Source organism: Lontra canadensis, unplaced genomic scaffold (genome assembly GCF_010015895.1).
Source record: "Lontra canadensis isolate GAN:19392208 unplaced genomic scaffold, GSC_riverotter_1.0 scaffold2, whole genome shotgun sequence".
NCBI classification, from domain to species: domain Eukaryota; kingdom Metazoa; phylum Chordata; class Mammalia; order Carnivora; family Mustelidae; genus Lontra; species Lontra canadensis.
In genome coordinates, this window is record NW_022630996.1 from 19,388,872 (window position 1) to 19,413,498 (window position 24,627).

The 24,627-nt window shown below is 39.1% G+C and overlaps 1 protein-coding gene across 1 annotated transcript; it reads left to right on the forward strand.

Annotated features, from left to right (window-relative positions):
- The first annotated feature begins 5,060 nt into the window (after positions 1–5,060).
- GPR37 (G protein-coupled receptor 37) lies at positions 5,061–24,347 on the forward strand. The gene is made up of 2 exons (XM_032870103.1): positions 5,061–6,879; positions 23,081–24,347. The coding sequence occupies exons 1-2, from the start codon at positions 5,854–5,856 to the stop codon at positions 23,897–23,899; spliced, it is 1,845 nt and encodes a 614-aa protein (XP_032725994.1). The 5' UTR covers positions 5,061–5,853; the 3' UTR covers positions 23,900–24,347.
- The last annotated feature ends 280 nt before the right edge of the window (positions 24,348–24,627 follow it).

Below are 24,627 nucleotides of genomic sequence, written 5' to 3' on the forward strand. Positions count from 1 at the left end.
CCCCTTCTGCAATTTTCTTATAAAATAATTCTGTTACTTCAGGATTTCACTTATCAGTCATGATCTCCTTCATGGCTTACATGTTCTTGTAGTCATTTAAATTTTGCTGGTAGCAACAAATAGTTGAATAGTAAGAGAAACAAAGATAATATTATACAATTTATGAAGTCTTTTTATGTTTGCCTCATCATCATATTGACTTGGGTGGGCAGAGCTGAGAGCAGGTATGACTATTATTGTTTTACAGATCAGAAAAGGGTATGACTATCATTGTTTTACAGATCAGAAAAGGGTTTCCAAGAAGATAAATGATTATGTCATCCCAGCCTCCAGGAGGATGGCTGAAGCTCTCTGTAGTCTTATTCATGGCCACAGCAAACCTTTACTAAAGGAGCCAGGGTTTGGCCACCCTCCTAATAGAAAGGCACTATTGTTCAGGTTAAAGAGGGGGCTACTTATGAATTAGGAGGTATCATCTCAGACAGGCAAAGGCAGCCCCTCCTCCAGGTTTTTCCTAAGCAACTCCCCAAGCTGGATACCTTAGTTCTTCTGCAGCTTCCACTCGGAAAATAATGCCCTTCTCTGGGCAAGCATGTGTCTCTTACAGTGGGTTTCTGGGAGGGGTGCAAAGGGATTTTTCCCTATTGAGTTTGAATTCCTTTCTGGATAAAGGTGAAAATTAGTGACACATTATTGTGATCTTGAGTAAAAGGATAGAAAACCAGCTTACTTCTGTAAACCCAAACTTCAAACTAGTGAGGTAAGAGGGGAGGCAATATCTCTGGTTTTATTTTAGCAACTACTTTTTTCTTGTTCCATAATTAACTCAAATTACCTCCTCCTGAATTTTTTTAAAGAAACAAAATACAAAATATTATCGTTAGAGTAGAAACTCTCTCATTCCATTCCCATCCCTCTATCCCGAGAGGTAACTAATATTCTGAAGTTGATGTGTATTTTTTCCTTCTATATATTTGATACTTTTATGATATATCATATATGGTTTACCGTAGTGTTTTGTGTTCTTTTTGAGAGTTACATAAATGGCAGCATAGTATAGCTGACATTGAATCTTGCTTCCACCCCCCGACATTTATATTTCTAAGATTCAGCCTTGTTGATATGTGTAAATCTAGTTTGTCTTTTTTATAAATATACTACAATTAATTTTTCCATTCCTATACTGATTGACATTTGCAATGTTGCCATTCTTTTTATTCTTAAAAACAAATATAAATATATCCTTATGCCCACATCAAGAGCTCCTCTAGGGCTTATTGTTATGGGTAGTATTTCATATTCACTAGGTATAAACATCATTAACTTTCTAAGGTATTGACAAATTACTCTCTTCTGAGAGCAGGTTATGACAGCTCTCATTTTTTCCCTGTCCTCTCAAACAGGTGGATATTGACATTCTCTTTTATAGTCTAATAGAGGCAAAATGGCATGCCATTGTTATAATAATTTGCAGTTCTCTTATTATTAGAGTGAACATATTTCTACATTTTTAATGCTCCTTTAGGTTTCCTCCTCTGTGAAATTCCTGATTTCATTTGTCTATCTTTTTAAAATTAATCTTTTTTTCTTATATTTGCAGGTGTTTTGTAGATATTGGAAGCCAGTCCTTTTGTCCCATTGCAGACCAAAAAAGTAAATTCCAAAGATCTCTGTAGAACGTGGATTACTTGAGAGAAAATGATAAAATGATAGTGAAGAACCTCAAGACCACAACACGTGTGAGTGCTTCCATATTTGTTCCTGTTAGCCCCAGAGCAAGTCTTTATAAGTATGTTCCAAAGCAGGGATACTGCTGGAGGCGGGGGGGCACCTTGGAAAGTCCTCTCAGGAGTTTTATCAATGTGCTTGCAAATTCATAGAAATTATATCATTTTGTTATGATCACTTGTGTAATAATAATTCAGCTTTGAGCGAGTGTGCTCAAGTGTCACACTATAAAATATTTCTAGTGGGCAGTTATAAACCTGTACCATAGCATGTCTTGGGTCTTTAAAAGACCCACTGGAGCTAGACTTTTCTCTCAGCACTAGATCTCACTACTTCTTCTATACCACAACCAACACCCATTCTGTGGCTTGATTTTAACTTTGCTGATGGTTTCCTTGTTGGTTTAGAAATGTAAACTTTAAGTAAATCATATTTATCATTTTATCTTTTGTACTTTTTCTTCTGTGAAACCTTTCCACTTTTATTTCATAATGACATTTTCCTATATTTTCTTCTCAATGTTTTAATTACTTACTTTTCATATTGAGATCTTTATTCTGAAATATATTTTGTATATAGTATGATGAAAGAAATATAACTATTTTTTCCTCTATGGATTATCAATTTATTTCAGTACCATTTATTGACTAGTTCAACTATCATTTTTGTAATGGCAGTTTTCTTGCTATATCAAATTCTCACATAAGTTTATGCATGCTTCCCTGTCTTCTGTTCTACTTCATTTGTGTCTTTGGTCCTCCCTGCACCAATATCATGCTCTTTTTGTGACCATTGTTAAGTAAGTCTTGATATCTGGTAAGTTACAACTAGTACCTATGTAAATGTTAATTCACTTTAAATTTTGTATATAGGCTTATCTAATCTACAAAAAAACATCAATTGTACTTCTTCACTACAACTATTTATTTTTCTTGTCTTATTTCATTGGTAAGTATTTTCAGTACAGTGCTGATTATAGAAGAGGTGATCCATGTCTTGTTTTCATTTTAAAGGGAATGTTTCTGCTATTTTGACATAAATGTTTGCTTTATTTTTAAATTAACATTTGTTATATTAAAGAAGTCTTCTTTTCTGTTTCTAGTTTGCTAATAGTTTTCATAATGAATGATGATTGCATTTAACCAAATGCTTCTCCTGCATGTTGAGATTAATATGTTTTTTCCTTAACTTCATAAATTGCTTGCTTTTGTAAATCATTAAAAAGTATTCTAAATGTTAAGCTATCCTGACATTTCTAGGATAAGCCCTATTTTATGCCATATTTAAAAAAAAAAGAGGTGGTGTTGAATTTGTCAGGCTTTTATTTGGGATTATTGGATTATATGTTTATTCATATATATCAAGTATTCAAAATTCACCTTATTAGAAAGGCTTTCACTGGCCATCCTTATAAAAGAACATATTTTCCCCATCCATTACTCTATTTCCGTACTCTCCGTTCTTCTCTCCATAGTAATCATCACCTGACATATTGTATATGTACTTGTTTATTATCTGCCTCCCCCAAGAGAATATAAATTCAGAGGGAGCAGACCTTGCATTTGTTCACTGCTCTTCTGAATAACATGAGTAGAATATTTGTTTCATGGACTAATGCACTTGAGATAATTAATTATTGTATGTCAACGAATTAGTTAATGTCTAAATGAGTGCTATTAGCCCTTTTCTTCTTTTTTCTGTCATCGTCTAATTTTGATATTAAGGTTATTACGACTTCATAAAATTAATTGGGCAGTTATGAAACATTTCATATAAAGTAATTGCTCCTTAGGATTTGATAATGTGTAGTGCTTTTCGATAGGTAGAATATGATGAATGAATGACTTGATTTCTTTAATGTTACAGTTATCTTTAGGTTCCTAAAAAATTCTTCTTGAGCTATTTTTGGTAGTTAATATTTTTCAATAAAATTGTTGCTGCTGTCTATATTTTCAGATTAATTGGTATATTAGTTTATTATTGATGCTGCAACAAATTATTACAAACGTAGTGGCTTAACACAAATTCATTATTTTATAGTTCTGGAGGTCAGAAGTTTAAAATGAGCAGTCAGGGACTTTTCCAGTTCCCAGAGATTGCCAGCAGTACTTGGCTCACTGCCCCAGGTCTCTCTGACCCTCCTACCTCCTTCTTGTAAGGACCCTGGTGATTTCAGTGGACCCACCTGAATGATAATTCATGATACTCTTCCCATCTCAAGATCTTTAACTGAATCACATCTGCAAAGTCCCTTTTGCCAAATAAGGCTAAAATCTTCACAGGTATTAGGAATTAGGATGTGGACATCTTTTGGAGGGCCATTATTCTATACTCACCACAATTGGCATCGTATTTTTCATTGTATTTTTTCCTGTTTTTCTAGATGTTGCCTTTTTTCACTTCAAAATGCATTTATTTCTTCCTGTATCACTTTCTCTTTGAACCGGTTTGTCTATTTTGTATTATATTTGTCTGTCTTATTAACTATACCCTGAACAACTGTGGCAGGGGTGGAGGGTTTATTGTAAAGGTTGGAAAGCATGGTCAGCCATACTGGCAGTTATTTCAAGTTAATTTCCGCCCACCTGTCATTTCCCACTAGTTCATCAAACAAAACAAAACTACTTTCTTTGTACTCCGAGCGTTCTAAGTAACCCTTGTTAGCATTCCTCCTAACTCAAGTGTTAAAGGGAATGGTGCATCCTGAACATTTTCGCTCAGCGTCCCACTGTCGGAACTGCTCTTTCTCTACGGTTGAAACCTCTGAGCTTCCTTTCTCTCGCGTCTCAGCTCTTGGGAATACAAGAAGGTGAGCTGTTCGCCTTCCTACTCCCTCGGGGCCGAGGCCTGGGCATGCGCACCCGCCGCGGCGGATTGGACGCGAGAGCACGGGTCTCCGGGACCCGTCAAGCTGGTTCCGACATCTGGGGAATTAACGGGTCCCGCCCATCTCTAGCTCCGCGCCTCCGCCCTTGTTCCCTCTCGGCTTCGAGCTCCTACGAGTGAAAGCCGCTACAAAGGGCTTGAATGAAACGTGTGTGGGTTTAGTGAGTCGTAAACCACCAGGGAATCCAGTCTCCCCACAAACCAGCCTCTCTCGGAGGAGGCAGAGGAGGGGGAGGAAGCAAGGAGCCGAGCGCTGGGTCTCGCCCGCGCGCGCAGCGACTGGAGCGGCGGGGAGAGGCCGGGCCACCTCCCCGTTTCCGGCCATGCACCGCCTCGCCCGCGGCGGTTCCAGGCACCACACTCTCCGCCCGGGTTGCGCCTGTTGTCGCAGGAACCCGCTCCTTCGGCCGCCGGCACGGTCCACCGAGGAGCGGCGCCCGCCCTCCCCACCCCCACCACCGATTCCCTTGTCCGCGAGGACGCGCAGCCCTGCAGCCCGCGCCGCCCCCTGGTCAACTTTGAGCAGGAGGAGAAGCAACTTTGACAGTGGCCGCGGGTTTGGAAACCCGCTTCTCCTCGGCAGCGGTACCCTCTCAAGTCTCTGTGGTTAGGTGGGGCAAGAGTTTCCGCGGCGCATCTGCGCGGCCTCGGCTGTTGGCTACCTGTTTCCAGCGAGCCGGGAGCGGGATTGTGGCTGCCAGTCATCTGAAGAAGGGCAACTTGTTTTTCTCTCCCTTTAGCGACCTCGGCTTGCAACTGGATAAAGCGGTATTGAAAGGGTGTAAAAAGGCAGAGCAACTGTTACCAACTGGATAAAGCGCTATGGGAAGGATGTAAATAGGCAGAGCAACTGTTACCAAGAAGGCAACCCAAAGGCTGGGAGGAACGTGGGGCTTGGTCCGGGCTTCTCCCAGTCGCAACATTAATCAACAGTCAGGTGTTGTTGCAACTTTTCAAGGTCAGCCACCGGGAGCAGCGATTCCCTCTCTGAACCTTGGGGATACGCAGCGCTCGGGTTGGATTTGGCCGAGAAATGCACGGAAAGCCAAAAGAGGAAGGCTTGTAGAGGGGGAGGGTTTGTGACCCAAGACCCATCCCCCAGCCTCCCCGTAAGCTCCCGTCCCTCGCTGCCGGGGCGGGGGTGAGTTGTGACATGTGTCTAACTCTCAGCAGCAACTTAGGCAGCAGGTGTCGGTCCTAACCAGGAACCGCGGCTGCCGGGTGCGCCCTCACCGAGCCATGCGGGCCCCGGGCGCGCCTCTCGTCCGCACCTTGCGGCTGCTGCTTCTGCTACTGCTCAAGGTTTCTGCCTCGCCTGCCGTTCCATCGGCTCCATCGCCCAGGAACGAAACTTGCCCGGGGGAAAACTGTTCACCTGCACTGAGCCAGCGTCGCAGCAGGGACGCGTGGGGACTGGGAAATTCTGCAGAAGACCTTCTGCTAACTCGTGCGCCCAGGGAGGAGGAGCAGGAGGCAGCGGTGCGGGCGGCGCCCTTGTGGAACCTAAGGGCCTCCCGGAGCGGTGACCCAGGTGCGGGAAGAGGGGCTGAGGCGTGGGCCGCGGAACCCTCGGGACCTCCAGCCAGGTCGTCTGGAGCCTGGAGGTGGAGAGGTGCCTGGGGTCAGGAGCTTCCTGGAACTTTGGGGAGAGGGAACCCTCCGGCTCTCCAACTCTTCCTTCAGACCACAGAGGGGAAAGAGAAGGGTCCCAGAGGCGCTGGAATTTCTGGGCACAGTCAAGAGCAGAGTGTGAGGACAGAACCCGGAGCCAGCGACCTTTATTACTGGCCAAGGAGAGGCGGGAAACTCCAGGGTTCCCACCACGACACCCCACCCAAGATGGTCAATGGACCGTCGGGGCACGAATGGCGGACGATCGCACCCCCTGGCAGGGCTCTGGCCCAGAATGGGTCCTCAGGGGAAGGGGTCCACGAACGCGGGGGTTCCCGCGGGGGGAATAGCACCAACCGGCGCTTGCGACTAAAGAACCCCTTCTACCCGCTGACCCAGGAGTCATACGGAGCCTATGCAGTCATGTGTTTGTCTGTGGTGATCTTCGGGACTGGCATCATTGGCAACCTGGCTGTGATGTGCATCGTGTGTCACAACTACTACATGCGGAGCATCTCCAATTCCCTACTGGCCAACCTGGCCTTCTGGGACTTTCTCATCATCTTCTTCTGTCTTCCGCTTGTCATCTTTCACGAGCTGACCAAGAAGTGGCTGCTGGAGGACTTCTCTTGCAAGATTGTGCCCTATATCGAGGTAATGCCCTCCAGAGGGTCTCAAACTACTGGCTTTACCCGTTTCTGGGATTTATAGCATCAGAACAGCTATGCCTCTCACATACCTAGCTGATGAACCCCTTTACCTTTTTTCTGGGTCCCTCCTCCATTTCTCTTCTCAATCTTTGAAAAAGAGAGGCTCACCTTCAAACTCATCTGCTCCTGGATTGTGAAATGATTATGGTCTCATCATGTATAGAATTATTTACATTTTAAATTTCTCTCACTGAATATGGCATTCATATATATTTCTGATTTGGCACCTATCAGAGATTCTAGGGTTAATCAATAGCCAGTCTATGGTTGTCATTACCAGGACTCAGCAACAACAACAAAAAACCATGTATTGTTTATTGAGTAGTACTCCAACATGCTTTTTCCCCATGAAGATTATTGAATTTTTCTTAAATACCAGAATGGAAATATTTTTTTATTTAACAAAGGAAATCTACCTTTGTCAATTGGCTTCATGATATATTAATAACCTCCCAAATTAGTTTAAGTGTCCTTTGGCTTTCTGCCATGCCATCCCATCTAAATTCTTGTGTCATTTCTCTCCTTTCCTTCTCAATTTCTTAACAGTTTTATTGATTTTATAGGAATGAGCTTAAGCAAAAATAACAGTTTGGCCAGAATTCATATATATATACATTCTCAAAGTATATAATATATACTTGTCATTTGTTAAGATGTAATGGATTGGTCTTTTAAAGATTGACTAAGACTAGAAATTTTTCTTACAAAGAAGGGAGCATATAATAGGTTGCAAACTTTGGAAACAAAAATATTGCTGAGTAAAATTTTATTGTTTCGTCTTACAGCTAGTGTCCTGAACCGTTATTATGGTGGTTGGAATTTGCTCTTTAAATGGCCTCTCTTTAAACACCAGCTCTTGGAAGGATCCCAAGTGCTTTGTTGCCAGTTGTGTTTGTAGCCAGCTGGCCCTTGATTTCCTCCATTCAGACTGCCCATTTCATTTATGGAAGCAGAAGAAGGGAAACTGTAAATATTCCAGAGCCCCTGATCCTGTCTGGCACCAGAGCCAGTGACACTATGTTCAACATTGTTCCAGGGCCTAAAGCTAGGGGATAAGTAAACAGAAAACAGTACCTACTTAGAAGAATCAAGGGAAGAGACAGTAAATAAGACCCTCTGTTATCCTGGCAGGGATCAGATGCAGAATCATTCCATGCTGACTAAATCAGCTGTTGCTACTTTACCAAGATCTAGGGTTTCTCTTGTTGCCAGGCTCCAAGTAGCTCTGAAATATCTAATTTATTGGGTAGACAATTTGTTTTTGAATTGCAGGGGAGGTAGCTGAATTTATGTAGGAGAAATGTCTATCAGTTGCCTTTTCAAGGTCAAGATTTAAGATTTCTTTATTGTTTGCTGGAATAATGCAGAAGAAATTGACATATGCAAGAATGAGACAAAAGTAAACTACAGGGTGAACAGGAGAGTTACCCCCAGTAACAGAGAAGTGTAGCGTCTTGTCCAAAATGTACTGGGCATGATGAAGCCTTTATACAGTTGAGGAAAAAACAATGTAAAGGGGACAAAACAAAAACAAAAACAAAAAAACCTGGGGAAAGGGAAAAAAAAGATTACACATTTCTTAAAAAAAAAAAAAAGACTTTGAAAGAAAGGAATCCATCCAAATTCAGAAAAGAATATAAAAACTTTGGTTAGTTTATGAGACCTATGAGTTTTGAGTGATGGTATTTATCATGTATGTCTTTTAATTTTCTTTCTCTCTAACTCTGAGGATTTTTTAAAATGTATGTTTCATTTTTATTTCATTTTTAAATTTAATTCTCTGCTCCTTAAGATTTTTTTTACCTTTCTTATTATTAAAACAACTATTGTTATTTTTTCCCTCTACATTTCCCCCCTTCTTTATAGCCCTGCTTTTTATTTTAGTTATCAGTACTACACTTTATTTTCCTCAGAGAAGCAAAGGTTAGAAAAAAAAAATTACTAATTTTTTCTTTAAAAATTAGACTGTAGCATGCATTTTTATTGTTAAAGTAGGGAATGAAAATCTTAAGATGTAGTGTTTCTACATTTCTATCCTATTCTTCTGAAATAATTTTATAATGCATTAGTATGTTTTGTGGAAAAAATTACTGCATAGTAGTATCGGCTCTGTAATTCCTGATGATGAGAACAGGAAATACAATCCAAATTTCAAAGTCAAACATTTCTGCCTCTAGGAGGCACGTTATTTTCACAGAAGAGAGATTTAGTGCCTGTTCCATATCCTGTTCCCAAAAGAACAGACCCAAATGTGGACATTTGGTTTGCAGGAACTTTACTGGGACATGTGCTCATCTTCAACACCTAGTAGGGAATGAAGGAGGCAGGACTGGGCAGAGGGAGAAGTTGAATTGTGATCCAGATGCCAGAGTCCTCCGCTGACACCACAGGAGCTCCCTGGCTGGAGGACCTTGTCGCATGTCCTGAACTGAGGCAAGACAGCCTTTATGTCTCCTGAGGGACCCGTCACTGGATGGAAGTTGCTTCCAGGAAGAGGCCATAACCTTGATCTGGGTGGATGTCTCTGAAGGGCAATTCCTAGAGAGGGATGCACCTGAGAGCCACCAGCCACCAAGAGTCTTAGCACTCGGGGGGAATCAACACTTCATACCTGAAGGAATTTGTTGGGGGGCAATCTGGGTCAGGAGCCCTGGGCTACACCCCAGTGGCTTTTGAATTCTCAGGTTAAATTAGAACCAGATGGCACTCTGATCCAACCCCCTGATTTTTAAAGATGAAACATGAGGCCCAGAGAGGAGAAATGATCATCTTAAGCACTTACACCTGGTCAGTGGCAGCCAGACCCTCAACTCAAGTTTGCTTATTAGATAAATATCTATGAGGCAAGAATGTCCAATGAGTGTTCTCTTTTATGTCTGCTCCTTGCCATCTTTTAAAAAAGATTTTTATATCCAATGGGTAGGGAAGAAATAAGCCCAGTTAACATCATTTGCTATATGATGAAATTTATAACTTTTTATACTCTAGAGTTTCATCTTGCTTCTCATAAATCAACAGTAAGTTCCAGAGTTGGTAACTCACTAAATTTTAAAAACTGCAATCATCTGAGCCAATTGCACTTTTTAATGTTTCAAAGGTGATTATTTTAGTGATGAAATTAAGCTATGTAGGTTATATTTTTAAATTCTTAAAATCACAAAGTGTTTTAGACTGGTAAAAGAAACTGCAAATAAAAACTTTCTCAAAAATCTCCCCGCCCCCCCAAATCTTTTTCTTCTTGACCAAAGACTTCTGAAAATTATTTGACATTTTATCTCCTCTTATGATCTAGATTTTACCTTCTCTTCACTTTTTACTTATATTTATTTGTTGGCTTTTTTTTTTATAACCACACATCTTATTACTGATTTATAATGTATGATTTACCTTTCTGATAGTAATCTGTTTCATCTTTTCCAGTTTTTATTTTTAATACTTCTTAGTTATTTTAAACTTTTATTCACAATTAATTTTTATTTTTTATTAAGGTATAATTGGCATATAACATTCTATTAGTTTTAGGTGTATGACATAGTATGATTTGGTATTTGTATAATTGTGAAATGATCACTACACTAACTCTAGTTAGTATCCATCAACTTACGTAGTTACAACATTATTTTTTCTTATGATGAAAACATTTAAAATCTACTTTCTTTCGTAACAACTTCCAAATATGTAATACAGTATTATCAATATAGTCTCCATGTTGTACATTATATCCGCATGACCTATTTTATAACTGGAAGCTTGTATCTTGATACTCTTCAAGAACTGCCAGCCTCTATCAATACCAATCTCTTCTCTGTATCTATAAGCTTAGTTTTTTTTTGTTTTAGGTTTTTGTCGTGTGTGTCATTTTTTTTTTATTCCACATATAAGTGAGATCATATGGTACTTGTCTTTCTTCATCTGATTTATTTCATTTAGCAAAATGCCTTGAGGTCTGTCTATGTTATTACAAAGGCAAGATTTCATTCTTTTTTATGGCTGAATAATAGTCCAGTGTATGTATATTTGTGTGTGTGCCTGTATATGTACACATACATATGTACATATACTACATTTTTTTCATCCATTCGTCCATCCATCAGTGGACACTTGGGTTGTTTCCATATCTTGGTTATTGCAAATCATGCTGCAATGAACATAGAGTTGCATATCTTTTCAAGTTAGTGTTTTCATGTTCTTCAATAAATATCCAAAAGTGAAATTGCTAGATCATATGATAATTTTATTTTTAATTTGTTTTAAGATTTTATTTATTTATTTGACAGAGAGAGAGAGAGAGCACAAGCAAGGGGAGCAACAGCGGGAAAGGGAGAAGCAGACTCTCCGATGAGCAGGGAGTCCAATGTGGGGCTCAATCCCAGGACCCTGGGATTATGACCTGTTGCAGAAAGCAGATGCTTAACCAACTGAGCCATGTAGGCACCCCTTTAAATTTTTGAGTAATCTCCATTCTGTTTTCCATAGTAACTACACCACAGTTAATTTTATTAATCTTCAGATAATATGTTCTCAATTTTCTCTCCTGTCTTCCCTTCTGCCTTCTTTTCTTCTTCTACCATAGTTCCTTTTTTTTTTTTTCCACAGAGCTTGAGTATTAGCATAATCTTAAGGAGATAGTGGAATTTTGGGGAGAGTTGGGTTTGTGTAGAAAAATAGGCATTTCTTCAGCAGAAATTACATGTCTTTGCAATTTACATTCAACTCTTATTTTATTTCAGTTTGTTGGCATAAGGCTTGGGGAGAGTAGCCAGCTTCCAGGGTCTGTTGCTAGAAAGTAGTTTTATCATATTTAATGTTGCTATGAGTGGAAACATACTGGGAAATGTTGTAGTTGATAACTTCTCTCTTTCTATTCTAGAATTCTGATGCCTTTGTAGCCTAGTGGTAAGTCCTTTAAGGATCAAGGGCAGATGGAATGGTAGGAAAAGGGAATAGGAGAGAAGAGAATCTGAGTGGATGGTGGCCATCCTAATAGACACATCATTTTCAGCTAGCTTATCAAATAGTCACCAGAAAGAAAACAAGAAATAAAAAACAAACAGAACTATACTCAAAGTGAGAGTTGTATGTGAAAAGAGAGGGGTAAGGGAGAGGGAGGGAGAGAGATGGATCTATATGGAGGTCTGGGTGTGGACTGCAATAGGAGACTGGCATAGGAGTTCCCTATCACACCATTCCTTTAAGAATCTTACAAATGATTAAAGCCAAATGATTCAGGCACTAAATGTGGCAACTGGAACAGATCTTTGCTCATTACTTGATGAAAGCCAGCCAGTCAGTGTATCATCTGATTCAGATCCACCGCTAAATATTTATTTCTATTTGGACATTAATTGGAAGTTTTGAATGAGGGAGGGGGAAAAGGAGAGGGAGAGAATCTTAAGCAGGCTCCACACCCAGCACAGAACCTGAGGCAGAGCTCAATCTCACAACCCAGAGATCATGACCTGAGCCAAAAACAAGAGTCCTATTCTTAATCAACTGAGCCACCCGGGGAGCCCCTAACTGTACTTTTATTTTCCTGGGATACAAGATTCCTGCATCAGGGTAGAGGATGGATAAAGGAAATGCATCTCACCAGGGCTTCTGGACCAGGGATGATTTGGGAAAGATCTACAATGTTTTGTGAAGAAAAGAGCCAGATTCTCCAATGGCATTAGAAATACTGGTTTTAAACTGAGTGAAACAGATGGCTCTTTCATTGCCTTAGATTGTAGTTAGAACTGACAGGTAAGAAAAGAAGCGTTCTGGAAGCTGAAGATGTTTTACCATCCAGGTATGCGATGCCACACAGAGTTCCCTAGAACCCCTACACTCAAGTAATAGCACATTTATCATGACAGATGGTAAATTCACTTGAGTTGTGGATTAGCCATTAAATATTCTGATGGACTTTTAAGTGGAAACTTACAGTTTTATGAGCAATTTGAAAGTCACTAATAATATTCTCAGAGAAAATAAACTCAATGTATGCAAATGGTGCTCAACAAATATTTTATGACTTCCCATTAATCCCTTTATAATCATTTCCTACATTCCCATGCAAGTAAAAATATTAAGCTGATGGCTTTTGAAGAAAAGATTTAAAAAGTTATAGAAGGAGTTCTTATTTATAATGCCATTTATTGAACAGTGTATGGTGAAGTTTACTGAATTTGGGTTCTGTATAAGAAAGAGAAGTTTGATGATATTCAAATGTAAAATTTAAATAATTTCTTTAACTAGTGACTATACTGAGAATGTCATTCTTTTCTAAATCTCGTCAGTGAAGTACACACAGAAATGGAATTTTTTTTACTTCCCCTCTAGAGATACTTGCTGGCATTCAGCTTGGAAGGATTATATGCAAAACCCCAGCACCCAATAACTGATTAAAGAATAGTTTGAATAATTCATTATTTTCTATAATCCTTTTCCATATATGTCATCATTCATTTGTTTATTTATTATCCATTTATTCATCAAACATTTATTGAGCTTTTCTACTCTGTTGGATATGATAATAGGTAGGGATGGGAGTAGAAGGAGTGGGCGTGAAGGAGGGAAAGTTTCCAGAGATGAATAACATAGATGCATTACTGCTTTTAAAGTTATGGAGAAGTAAAGTAATGTTCTACAGGGTAGTAAGCACTATACTAGAGGTTAAAACAAGGCGTTATGGAAAGTCAGGAGTGGGTCCTGGAATGAGTCAGCTTACAGTTGTACTTATTAGGGAAAACTGTGCTCACTTCAAGGGAACTGTACTTACTTCAAGTGAAAACGGTGCTCACTCTTAATTCTTTTTCTATCATATTCATATTATTAGTCTTTATAAATTCTATTCAGCCTAGATCTATGGTGAAAAGATAAAAATATGAAAATCTTTTGATTCTTGCTTTCTTGTTTTCTCAATCTTTTGTGGGATAGGAAGCCCATAAAAATCATTAGCAAGATAAACTGGCAGATGGGACAGCCCTAGAAATTTCATTTGGAACACAAAATTCTGAATTATTATTTAGAATACAATGCTTATGATGACCATCTCTGCTTTGGAATTATTAGTCCTTATTAGCCATAAGGAATTACATAAGTCAAATTTTAAAATTTTACTTAAATGAATGGTTCATCTAACAGTGTTATAATAGTACATTTGAGTCCTATTCTTCTGAAAATCTCAAAAATGTACCTATTATTTAATTTGACCTTAGAGGGGTGCCTGGGTAACTCATTCAGTCAAGTGTCTGCCTTTGCCTTGAGTCCTGGGATTGAGTCCCCCATTGGGCTCTCTGCTCAGTGGGAAGCCAGCTTCTCCCTCTCCGTCTGCCCCTCCCCCTGCTTTTGCACGCTCTCTCTCTCTCTCTCTTTCTCTCTCAAATAAATAAATAAAATCTTTTAAAAAATTAATTTGATTTTAGAGAACCTAGGAAGAAAGGCTGAAAAGGGAGATAGGTTAAACCCTATTATGGATATCTTAACCCTGTCATAGAAAGGGAAGCATAAACAATGGACTTTCTCAAAATTGGATTAATATTTCAAGCACAAAATCAGAGTGAGGACTTATCCTGAGTTCCCAAGAACTGCCAAAGTATCTAGTTATATCAACAAAGCATCCTTCAACAGCAAAAAGGATGTAAGTATGTCTGGGAAAGCAAAATAGATCTGGGTTTATGATTTCCAGGCTGAGTAGGTGAAGGTCTATCTACCTTGCCTTTTACCCTTATGCTACATGGATCTTGACAGAATGTTTCCACCTTTACTAGCTCTTTACTAGATTTAACAGTGTCACATTGGAAACCCAGGGATCTGTGTCTGGGGTGTGGACTATGTGCAGAAAGGGAGGGCAGGCAGCTCTCCGGTGAGATTTGTCTCTGGCGTTGCACTCCTGCTCCCTCCCTCTGGGGACCCTCTGGTCCTCTTACTTCCCAAGAATTGACCTGCTAAGTCCAGTAATTAACTCAACCTTGTTGCCAAGACTAACTCTAAAGTATCCTAAATAGAATGATATTCTTTGTGCCAGAGGAGATGATTTCATCTAAAATTTCAAGGTAGAATGGAGAATGGGGTTGCTGCAATCTCAGATATGGGTCTATTTGAAAAGTAGGTATACATACTTTCCATAAAACTTCTATAAAACACAGGATATAATCACACTGCCAGGCTTGTTCCTGAGACAGAATACTTTTGGTTTGTGAATTTATGATAGTTTTTAATGTTATTTGTCAGCACGCTTGAGTCGTTATAGCATTAACAAGGCCAAGGTCAGTGATTTGATCCAGGACTGGAATGAGTCATTTTCATTAGGTCCATGACTGTGTTCCAGGCCATTTTTTACTTTCTGTTCAGCGCTCCCCACCCCCAGGGCCTTTTCTCCTCCCTTCATTGTCTTCTCCTGGGTTCAAATCTCTCCTATATGAGAAAAGCATCTGTTAACTCACAGCAAGCTTTGAGATTTAGAGATAGGTGCCTTTTATAGGAGGGTTGAAGGAAGAATTTTATTTTTCATAATAAGAATAATTAAGAATAAGAATTAATTTTATTACTACTTCCTTAATAGACTACCAGGGGTGGAATTTTGATTAAGAGCAGAGAAATTTTGTCTTAAAATATTATTTCTTGGTGTCAATCAAATCATAATTACCCAACCACAGATGGATGAGGAATGTGTTTTTACTTTAGGTTTACTGTCATGCAGACTAAAGTCATTAAGGACAAAGGAAAACTGGTGAAAATTTATCTCTGTTCTTTGGAAACTCATCAGAACCTCTAGGTGAATAGCAGAAATTCCAGGTCACTTTAAGATTGATTAGAAACATTACAGTAATACCAAGGACAATGGGCGTGGGATGAATACTATTATTGAGAATAAATAGATTCCTTAAGATCTGTTGATTTCAATCAACTGCTTCCCTCTTAGGTCAAATGATGTTAATCTTGCTTTATTGGTATTTTTTATACTAATGAGCATGGACATATTTACAACCAAATTATAATGTTTTAGACAAGTTGTAATTTTTTTTTTCTCCAAAAGAAATATATTGTGCTGCAGTTCAGATGTCACAATTGGTAGGAAACTTTATGTCAAGGTGGGACTATAAAAGTAAAGAAAGATTTATAAAATCAATACTAGTTTGGAGATGGTATGTTAGCTTTTAAATAGTCTCACTTGTTTTTAAAATAAGGAAGAGCATGTTACCAAGCTTAAGCAAGAGGGTGGAAGGTGGAGAATGAAACTATAAGGACAGCTGATGCCTTCAAATATTTTGTTTTTCCATGACATTGAGTATCAAGTATAGATAAAATATGTTGGGTATCATTGAAATAAATGGAAATATATGATATGTGGGTGTGTCATATTAAATCTAATTTTGAAAAAGGGAAGAAGCCTTCTCTTTGACTGTGGAAGAGTGGCTGTAAATAGCTTTATTTCATTTTAGAAATCCATGCATGTTTGTAAGGGGTGAGGCAGATCTCTTCCACTCGCTCTGTTTTGGTTTGGAAACACTAATGGAAGCGTGTTCCTACCCTAGTATCATGACTTACATGCATTCTGAAATGAAGACCTTTTGATAGAGACCATTTTATTCACAGCAGAGGCTCTGATAAACACGCTCTCCCCACTGGTGATCAAAGAAGTGTCTTTCCTGGAGAAGTTGCCCTGCAGTGCTGCAAGGATAAGGATTATGGAAAATGCAAGAGGAAGCCAAAGGCATACAAACTCAAGCCATTTAGAGTTTCAAAGGAAACTCTACCCTGTGCTCCTCCTGCTTTTTTCCTGACTGATTGTTAGGCCTGTAACCACAGACTTACAATAGATTATCATTCATGGTCCAAATGAATGGGTTTTCTTAACAATAATGCCCTTGTTTTGTGAGTTACTTGTATACAAAGGACAGCACAGAAATAGATGTACTTAAACATCTTTTTGAGGTAAAATATAAGTTAGGCTGTAGTATAGTTGTCATGACTTTGGCTAGAAATTTCCCTATTTTATAAAAATCAGTGTATTCTAGTCCCATCGCTGTACTGAAGCATGTTGACTCAATTTCATATGAAAGTAATTTTGCTTGGAAGTACATTGGTCTTTTCCCCCCCATCATTGTTATCACTGATTTATATCAAAAATTTAGCAAAAGATACTATTTGTTTGGTAAGAGTTGTACCTTCATAGCTTACTCTTATTGAAAATGGTTTCTTATGGGGCACCTGGGGGGCTCAGTCAGCTAAACATCCAAGTCTTGATTTTGGCTCAGGTCATGATCTCAGGGTCATGAGATCCAGCCCTGCCCTGGGCTCCACGGGGGTCATGGAGCCTGCTTGAGATTGTCTCTCTCCCTTTCCCTCTGCCCCTCTCCCACCATCTCTTTCTCTCTCTTTCCGTCTCTCTCTAAAAAACAAAAAATATAAAACTTAAAAAAAACAACAATTTCTTGTTTATCTGTTTTCAGTAAACTTCTGAGAAATGGAGCAACAACTAAAACATAGCTCAGGGTCTTCCTGCCAAGATCCTTACTTATGGTTTTCCATAAAGCGTCCAGTGTGTTCTTTCTTCCTATCATTTTGAGTGAACGGGAATTTAATGTAGTACAAAGTGAATATGGTGGCCCAGGTTTTCTCATGGCCTGATGTTCGTATTGAAGTAGAACTTGGACAGTGGGAAGAATACTTTGGCACCACAGCTGCTTCTTTCCCACCTGAGTACTCAGGTCAGGACTCTGTGTCTGTCCCATGCCTGGACACCATGCTACAGGTGGCTGCAGCGGCCCGCAGCCTCACTGCTCTGGACGTTGACTTGGTCGGGGCTGAAGGTGCTGCACCATTATTCCTCTGGGATACAGAGATGAGCAGGACATTGGGGTATGAAAGAAGGATTTTAGAGTTGTTTATTTCGATTCTCTTTGCTTGTGTATTTTGATGCCAACACCCTCAAAATGCTCTATATCTCTCTTCCCCAAATAGTTAAGAAGTTCTGCTTCCAGCTTTCCTTTGATCTTGATTCTCAAAATTAATAGTCTTGTCTGTTAGAGAAGTGTTTATAGTTCTGCTTTTGTGGACGTTAATTATTTCTCCCACTGCAGTTTAATTAATAGGAAACTGCATCTTACTCATTCCATGTCTCCGGATGTTGCTTCCAAAAAACTACCCCTTACTAGATTTACTCCCAAGAGCAAATTTCTTAGTGACATTGAATTTTAGCAATTAGATATGGTCATTAAATGCAGAAGATCCAGCATTTATGACACAGTTTTATAATTGCATATAATTGCCCCATTCATCTGGGTAGAATTTCCAATGAGCTGTAAGTAAACAAATAGAGTTAAAAATTGTGATTGAAATCTTCTCATGTTACCCCCAGCGTTTAGCAATTTTAATTGCATGGGTAGATTTTATGTCAGAAAAAGCAGAAATTAGCCCACACCCAAGATCCAGATGATTTTTATCAATTAATTTCTGAGGTTGATTCTTTATAAAGGTTTAAGGCCTTCTATAAATAATTTGGGAAAGTACTGAGCAGGAGCTTTGTACCTTTCTTGCTCTTTCACATCATAAAATCATGTGCAGAAGTGAATTTGCAGAAAACTATCTGAAGTAATAGCATTGCAGGTGGTGGCAGCAGGAGGGAGGAGATATCTAGGACTGGCCTTTGGGCTGCGGTTGCTGTTGGCAACAATGTAGTAAGCGTTATCTGCATTTGGGGCAGCATTTTTCCTCAGAGGCCCTAGCTCTTGTGACCTTCCTGCTTCAGCTGGCTCCTAGCTGAGGAGAACACCACCAGAGAGAAGTATGATTTGACAACAGGAAGCTGGGTCCGGGAGCGTCCTGCAATGTGTGTATGAAACCTGGGAAGCTTCCCTCAATCTATGATGCGTCAAGAGGACGACAGATCAAACATGTTCTTTCAAACACATTTGGTGCTCAGTCCAAAAGCTTTTGGGAATATGGCTGAAGAACTAAACATCTTCATATAAAGTACAGTGTAGAATTCCTGAGTGAAAGTTGGAGCACATATAAATCTTGCTTAAAATTTGCCCTGGCTTTTGTTATCATGTGCAATGAAATATATATTGAACCTAGAAAACATTTTTTGCTTTTTGAAGCAGCAAACATCTTCTAATTAAAAGTGGATATGCAGCACAGTTTATAAATATCTAAGGAGAGGCAATGGAACACACGCGTCTTAATGCATGTCCACCCACATTCATTGGCTATTCCCTCTCATGAAATGCTTTGTAACAGACTGGGATTTGGGTGTATAAATGCTAGCTCTTATGATAATTGGTCCAGATTTTTTTCTAAGATTTTATTTTATTTGTTATTATTATTATTATTTATTTGAGAGAAAGAGAGCAGGAGGAGGGGCAGAGAGAGAAGCGGAATCCCCCCTTAGCAGAGAGCCCAACATGGGCTAGATCCTAGGACCCCAGGATCATGACCTGAGCCAAAGGTAGACACTTAACCAACTGGACCACCTAGGTGCCCCTGGTCCAGATTTTAAAACTCTGTGTTTAAAAATAAGGAGAGCAATCAGGGAGAAGATGCTATCTCTTGAGTGTTGTGTGTTCTTTGTAAATAATGATCGAAAACTACCAAGAAATGGATGTACCAAGCCTCTAAGAGATTGTCTCTCATCAGACTCGCTGGTATTTTTGTCTTACCAAACTGTCATTTCAGTAGAAATGTTATTCATAATTTTAAGAGCGAATGCACAGCATAAAGCTCTATAGCTTTGTTATTTGTGGACTGACTCCGGATACGTGGGTGACAGAGAGATGTGCACGAAGATTTGCACTAGTGAAGATGGCACAGAAAGCCTTGCTGAGGATTTGTGTACATTTGATAGTTTGAGGATTTTTTGGTTTTGTTTTACATTCTTACAGAGGAATAAATCAAAATATTTGAAAAGTATATAAATTTGAAGTTTCAAAAACCATAAAATACCGCAACTTCTAAATAATACTTTTGATGCAGACCTTTAGAAAATAGCCAGTCCTCAGATTTCCATGCAAAGTGTGGCAATTACTGACATTACAAAAGTAATGATCTGATCTTAAGACAGCTGCATAGTGTGGACCTCAATTTTAGAATGATTTTGAATCTCTGGCATAGAGGCAAAATAAATTTCCATCAAGGTGAACAATTCATCAATTTCAAAGTTAATTCGAAAAAGTTGTATGGAGGTTGCTTGGGAGGTTCAGTCGGGTAAGGGTCTGCCTTCAGTTCAGGTCGTGATTCCAGGGTCCTGGGATTGAGCCCTATATAGGGCTCCCTGCTCGGTGCGGAGTCTGCTTCTCCTTCTCCCTCTGTCACTCCTCCTCACTCATGCTGTCTCTCTCTGTCAAATAAATAAATAAAAATCTTAAACAAATAAAGAGATGTATGGAGAGATGACTTTTTATGGCAGTCACACTGGATGGATATTTCTTACACTGGTATTTATGGGAAACTTTCCTCAAGATTTTGTACAAGAATCATGGTTATAAGCTCAACCATGTCGTCTTGATCTGCCCTGATCTAGATTGTGAGTCATGCTTCTTCCTCAGTTTTGCTTTTCATTCACTTAAGCCCTCATTATATCTCATTTTCGGACTGTCTCCACTAAGAGTCATGAGAATAGTCAGGGCGTGGGTGCAGTGTTCTTATTTTCTGGGGTGGAACCAGTAGACACTGACTAATGTTTGGAGTGTTATAAAGGGGAGAACATTTGACATTGGAACTCTCATAGAATTCACGAGGCAAGTTGCCATCATTCTGGGAAGAGTGACAGCTTGAGTGTAGGAGATAAACAACTAATGTGTTGAGTGTCAAAATTGTTATGACAAATGGTTTTCCTTTTTTCAGCATGATCCCTTTGAGTCCTAAAAAATTAGACAAGAGCATTATATACATGTTTCCTTGCCCCTTTGCCAAGGCATGACCTGTAGCTGTGCTTCTTAAACATTCCCACTAGCAGACAGAGGAGAGTGAATGCACATACCCAAGAGCCTAGGGTACACCCCAAAACATCGTTTCCATCTAGAGCTTTAGTCTCCTATTTCATCTTAAACCTCATGAACATTTTACCATCTACCCTCATCGTCTTTATTTAGATATATAATGACTACATTTATTAAACATTAAATTACTTAAATTTCCTGTAAATAGCTGAGTAAATTTGATGCTCCCAGATGATTACTGTGTTTATCTTGTGACTTTGAGAACTACCTTCCCCCTTTTGGTTGACTATGACCTCCTTGAGGGAAATAATTGTTTCTTGTTCTATATCCCCAGTATCTAGCAGAGTGCTTGGGCCAGAGTCCATAACATTAAATGTATGCTTGTGTTGAATACATGTCTGTGTATCCATTAGAGAGTGTGTAGAATGTTTGTAAATATTTTACGGGCTACTGAATGATAGTATGTTTACATTAGGAATATGCAATTATATTCTCTGTGGAAAAAATAGGTACATATTTTTGGTTCTTAACCTTTAGTTGTTGATTTATTTAGCTGTCTGGGCCATATGCATATAAGAATTTGGATACAGTGCTCTATGTGGTCAGCATCAAAGAGTTTCCTGATCTGAAATTTTCCTATGGCTGGTACATCTAGACCTTGTATCTGGTTCCTTTCTGCATATTTTCATGGTTATTTTTTATATCTCCTATCTTTTGACATTCTTTCAGTATCTCATATAACCTTAAATTTGATAAGTGTATTTATTTCATGATAAATGTACTTATTTTATGCCTGCCTGATCCTGTAACTTGCTTCTTTTGGCAACATAAATTTATAGTGATGGATTATCTCTTGCATATTGTGATTTTTAATTGTGAATCCATGTTCCCTCAAATTTTGTCTGCGGATTTCTGAGACCTGGTTTTAAAGTGCATTCTTCCAGAGAGGTTTTGTGTTTTCTTCTACCAGGTGCCTGAGACAATTTAAAATTATAATTTATTTATTTATTTATTTTTTGAGCCACATAGATGGTGTGAATTCTGGCCTTAGGCCAGTATAAATTTGGCCTCCTGGTTAGAATTTGCTCTTCTTTTTTTATCTCCAGTTCACCTAGATCCAAATCATATAATGCAGACAAGTTTCTCTACTATATCCCTCTATTTTTTCTCTTTATACCCATGAAGATGTCACTATTCATGAAGTTCCCAATTCATAAAGGGATCTTTGACTTAATCCTCATGTACACTGGCTCTAGATTTATTTTCCTACCTTTGTGTACTTGGGCACCTGCCCCATCATCTAACTAAAACCAACTTGAAACTCTCATCAGGGTTGGCAGATGTCCCTAGGGCAAGCATGCAACATGGAGCGGGAGGGGTCCAGGACCTGTTTGGCATTTGTTTTTTCATTGATTTTGACTCCTGGAGAATTTCCTTTTTTTGCTTTCCATAAGTGCATGCATTTGAAAATAATATCAAAACACTTTATTTTGCATTTAAGAGAAATTGGAGGAGATCTTTACTCATCTGATTTGTTGGAAATAATAAGGTTTTGAAGGTTTCCTGTGTGGGGGGCATGCTACTGACCCACACACTGGAAAACATGACCAGCCTTTTCAGTAATGAAAATGGGATACACTCAACTGTCCTTACTCCTTATCTGGACCTTTGGTGGTAGGCATTTTCATGGTGACTGAAATTATTGGAGTGTCTGTGCTCTTTTCTAAAATAAAATGGGGGGCATCTGGGTGGCTCAGTGGGCTAAAGCCTATGCCTTCGGCTCAGGTCATGATCCCAGGGTCCTGGGATCGAGTCCCACATTGGGCTCTCTGTTCAGTGGGGAGCCCGCTTCCCTTCCTCTGTCTCTGCCTGCCTCTCTGCCTACTTGTGATCTCTGTAAAATAAATAAATAAATTCTTAAAAAAAAAAAAATAAAATGGTATTGGACTAACTGATCCTTATGGGTCCTCCCAACTATAAAATTTTTTGACTCCATGACCCTTGGACCACTACCTTTCTTTTTTTTTCCCCCCTCCTATTTTTATCTTCATAATAATTCAGCTAGAGTCACCAACCCAATTACCGATTCCCCTTTCCCGGAAATTGTTCATTTTTTTTTTTTTTTTTTTTTTTTTTTCTGTTTTGCTGATCTGTATTTACTGCCTTGTATTATGATCTTTCAGAGATCACCCAGAATAAATGTGTTCCGTGTTCCTCCCACAGGTTGCTTCCCTTGGAGTCACTACCTTCACCTTATGTGCTCTGTGTATAGACCGGTTCCGGGCAGCCACCAACGTGCAGATGTACTATGAAATGATCGAGAACTGTTCTTCGACAACAGCCAAGCTTGCTGTTATATGGGTTGGTGCCCTACTGTTAGCACTTCCAGAAGTTGTTCTCCGCCAGCTGAGCAAGGAGGATTTGGGGTTTAGTGGCCGAGCTCCTGCGGAACGCTGCGTCATCAAGGTCTCTGCAGATTTACCAGACACCATCTATGTTCTAGCCCTTACCTATGATAGTGCAAGACTCTGGTGGTACTTTGGCTGTTACTTCTGTTTGCCCACACTTTTCACCATCACCTGCTCTTTGGTGACTGCAAGGAAGATCCGCAAAGCAGAGAAAGCCTGTACCCGAGGGAATAAACGACAGATTCAGCTGGAAAGCCAGATGAACTGTACAGTAGTGGCTCTGACCATTTTATATGGATTTTGCATTATTCCTGAAAATATCTGCAACATTGTTACTGCCTACATGGCCACAGGGGTTTCTCAGCAGACAATGGACTTGCTTTATATCATCAGCCAGTTCCTTTTGTTCTTTAAGTCCTGTGTCACCCCTGTCCTCCTTTTCTGTCTTTGCAAACCCTTCAGTCGGGCCTTTATGGAATGCTGTTGCTGTTGCTGTGACGAGTGCATTCAGAAGTCTTCAACAGTAACCAGCGATGACAATGACAACGAATATACCACAGAACTTGAACTCTCACCTTTTAGTACCATACGTAGGGAAATGTCCACTTTTGCTTCTGTTGGAACTCATTGCTGAAGGACAACGTTTTGTTCGGTTAGAATTATTTGATTTTCATATCCTGTGAAAGTTTTTACTTTGTATTTTTCCCTCCTGGGGGAAAAATGCATCAAAAGAGAGAAATATTAACTACTGTAGAACTGATTCTGCAAATTAATATTTGTGCTTTGAAAAAAAATGTTTATATTTAGTTATTTAAGAAATATGAGGAGGCCAATAGTTTTAGGTCATTTTATCTGGTATGGTGCTAATATTTTATTTGAAAAAAGTTACTGCACCTTAACTTAATTAATTGCTAACTTACTTTCTTTAAAAATATAATCAGTGTATATTGATTATAGCCATGTGATTTTGTAGGTTATTTTGAGTTGTGATTGAAAGTATATTGTATATGGTGTCGTGAGATGATTTGTAGTTAAGAAGCATTCACAAAGTAGCACCAAATAAATTATGCTTTATTCTTTAATGTCATTGTGAATCTACTTTTAACCAAGATTCAATAAATATCTTAATTGCCTTAAATACACAATTACTGGTTCTACGCACAATTTAAAAACAGCCTTATTGTTTTAAAATTCTATTTTCCTTTAAGGAGGTAATCACCATGTTACAGAAACAGCTTTCCTAATAGTACTATTTTATATGCATGATTCATATAAAACTATATTGTATGTTCAGACAAAATTGTATTTTTAATATTCAGATACAGATGTAAAATTCCTTCCAAATATTTATAAAATATGAAT

Excerpts from the sequence above, each read along its gene's own strand:
- GPR37 (XM_032870103.1), top strand. The coding sequence starts at position 5,854 with ATGCGGGCCCCGGGCGCGCCTCTCGTCCGCACCTTGCGGCTGCTGCTT. Across the intron at positions 6,880-23,080 it reads AGATTGTGCCCTATATCGAG|GTTGCTTCCCTTGGAGTCAC; the intron begins GTAATGCCCTCC and ends TTCCTCCCACAG.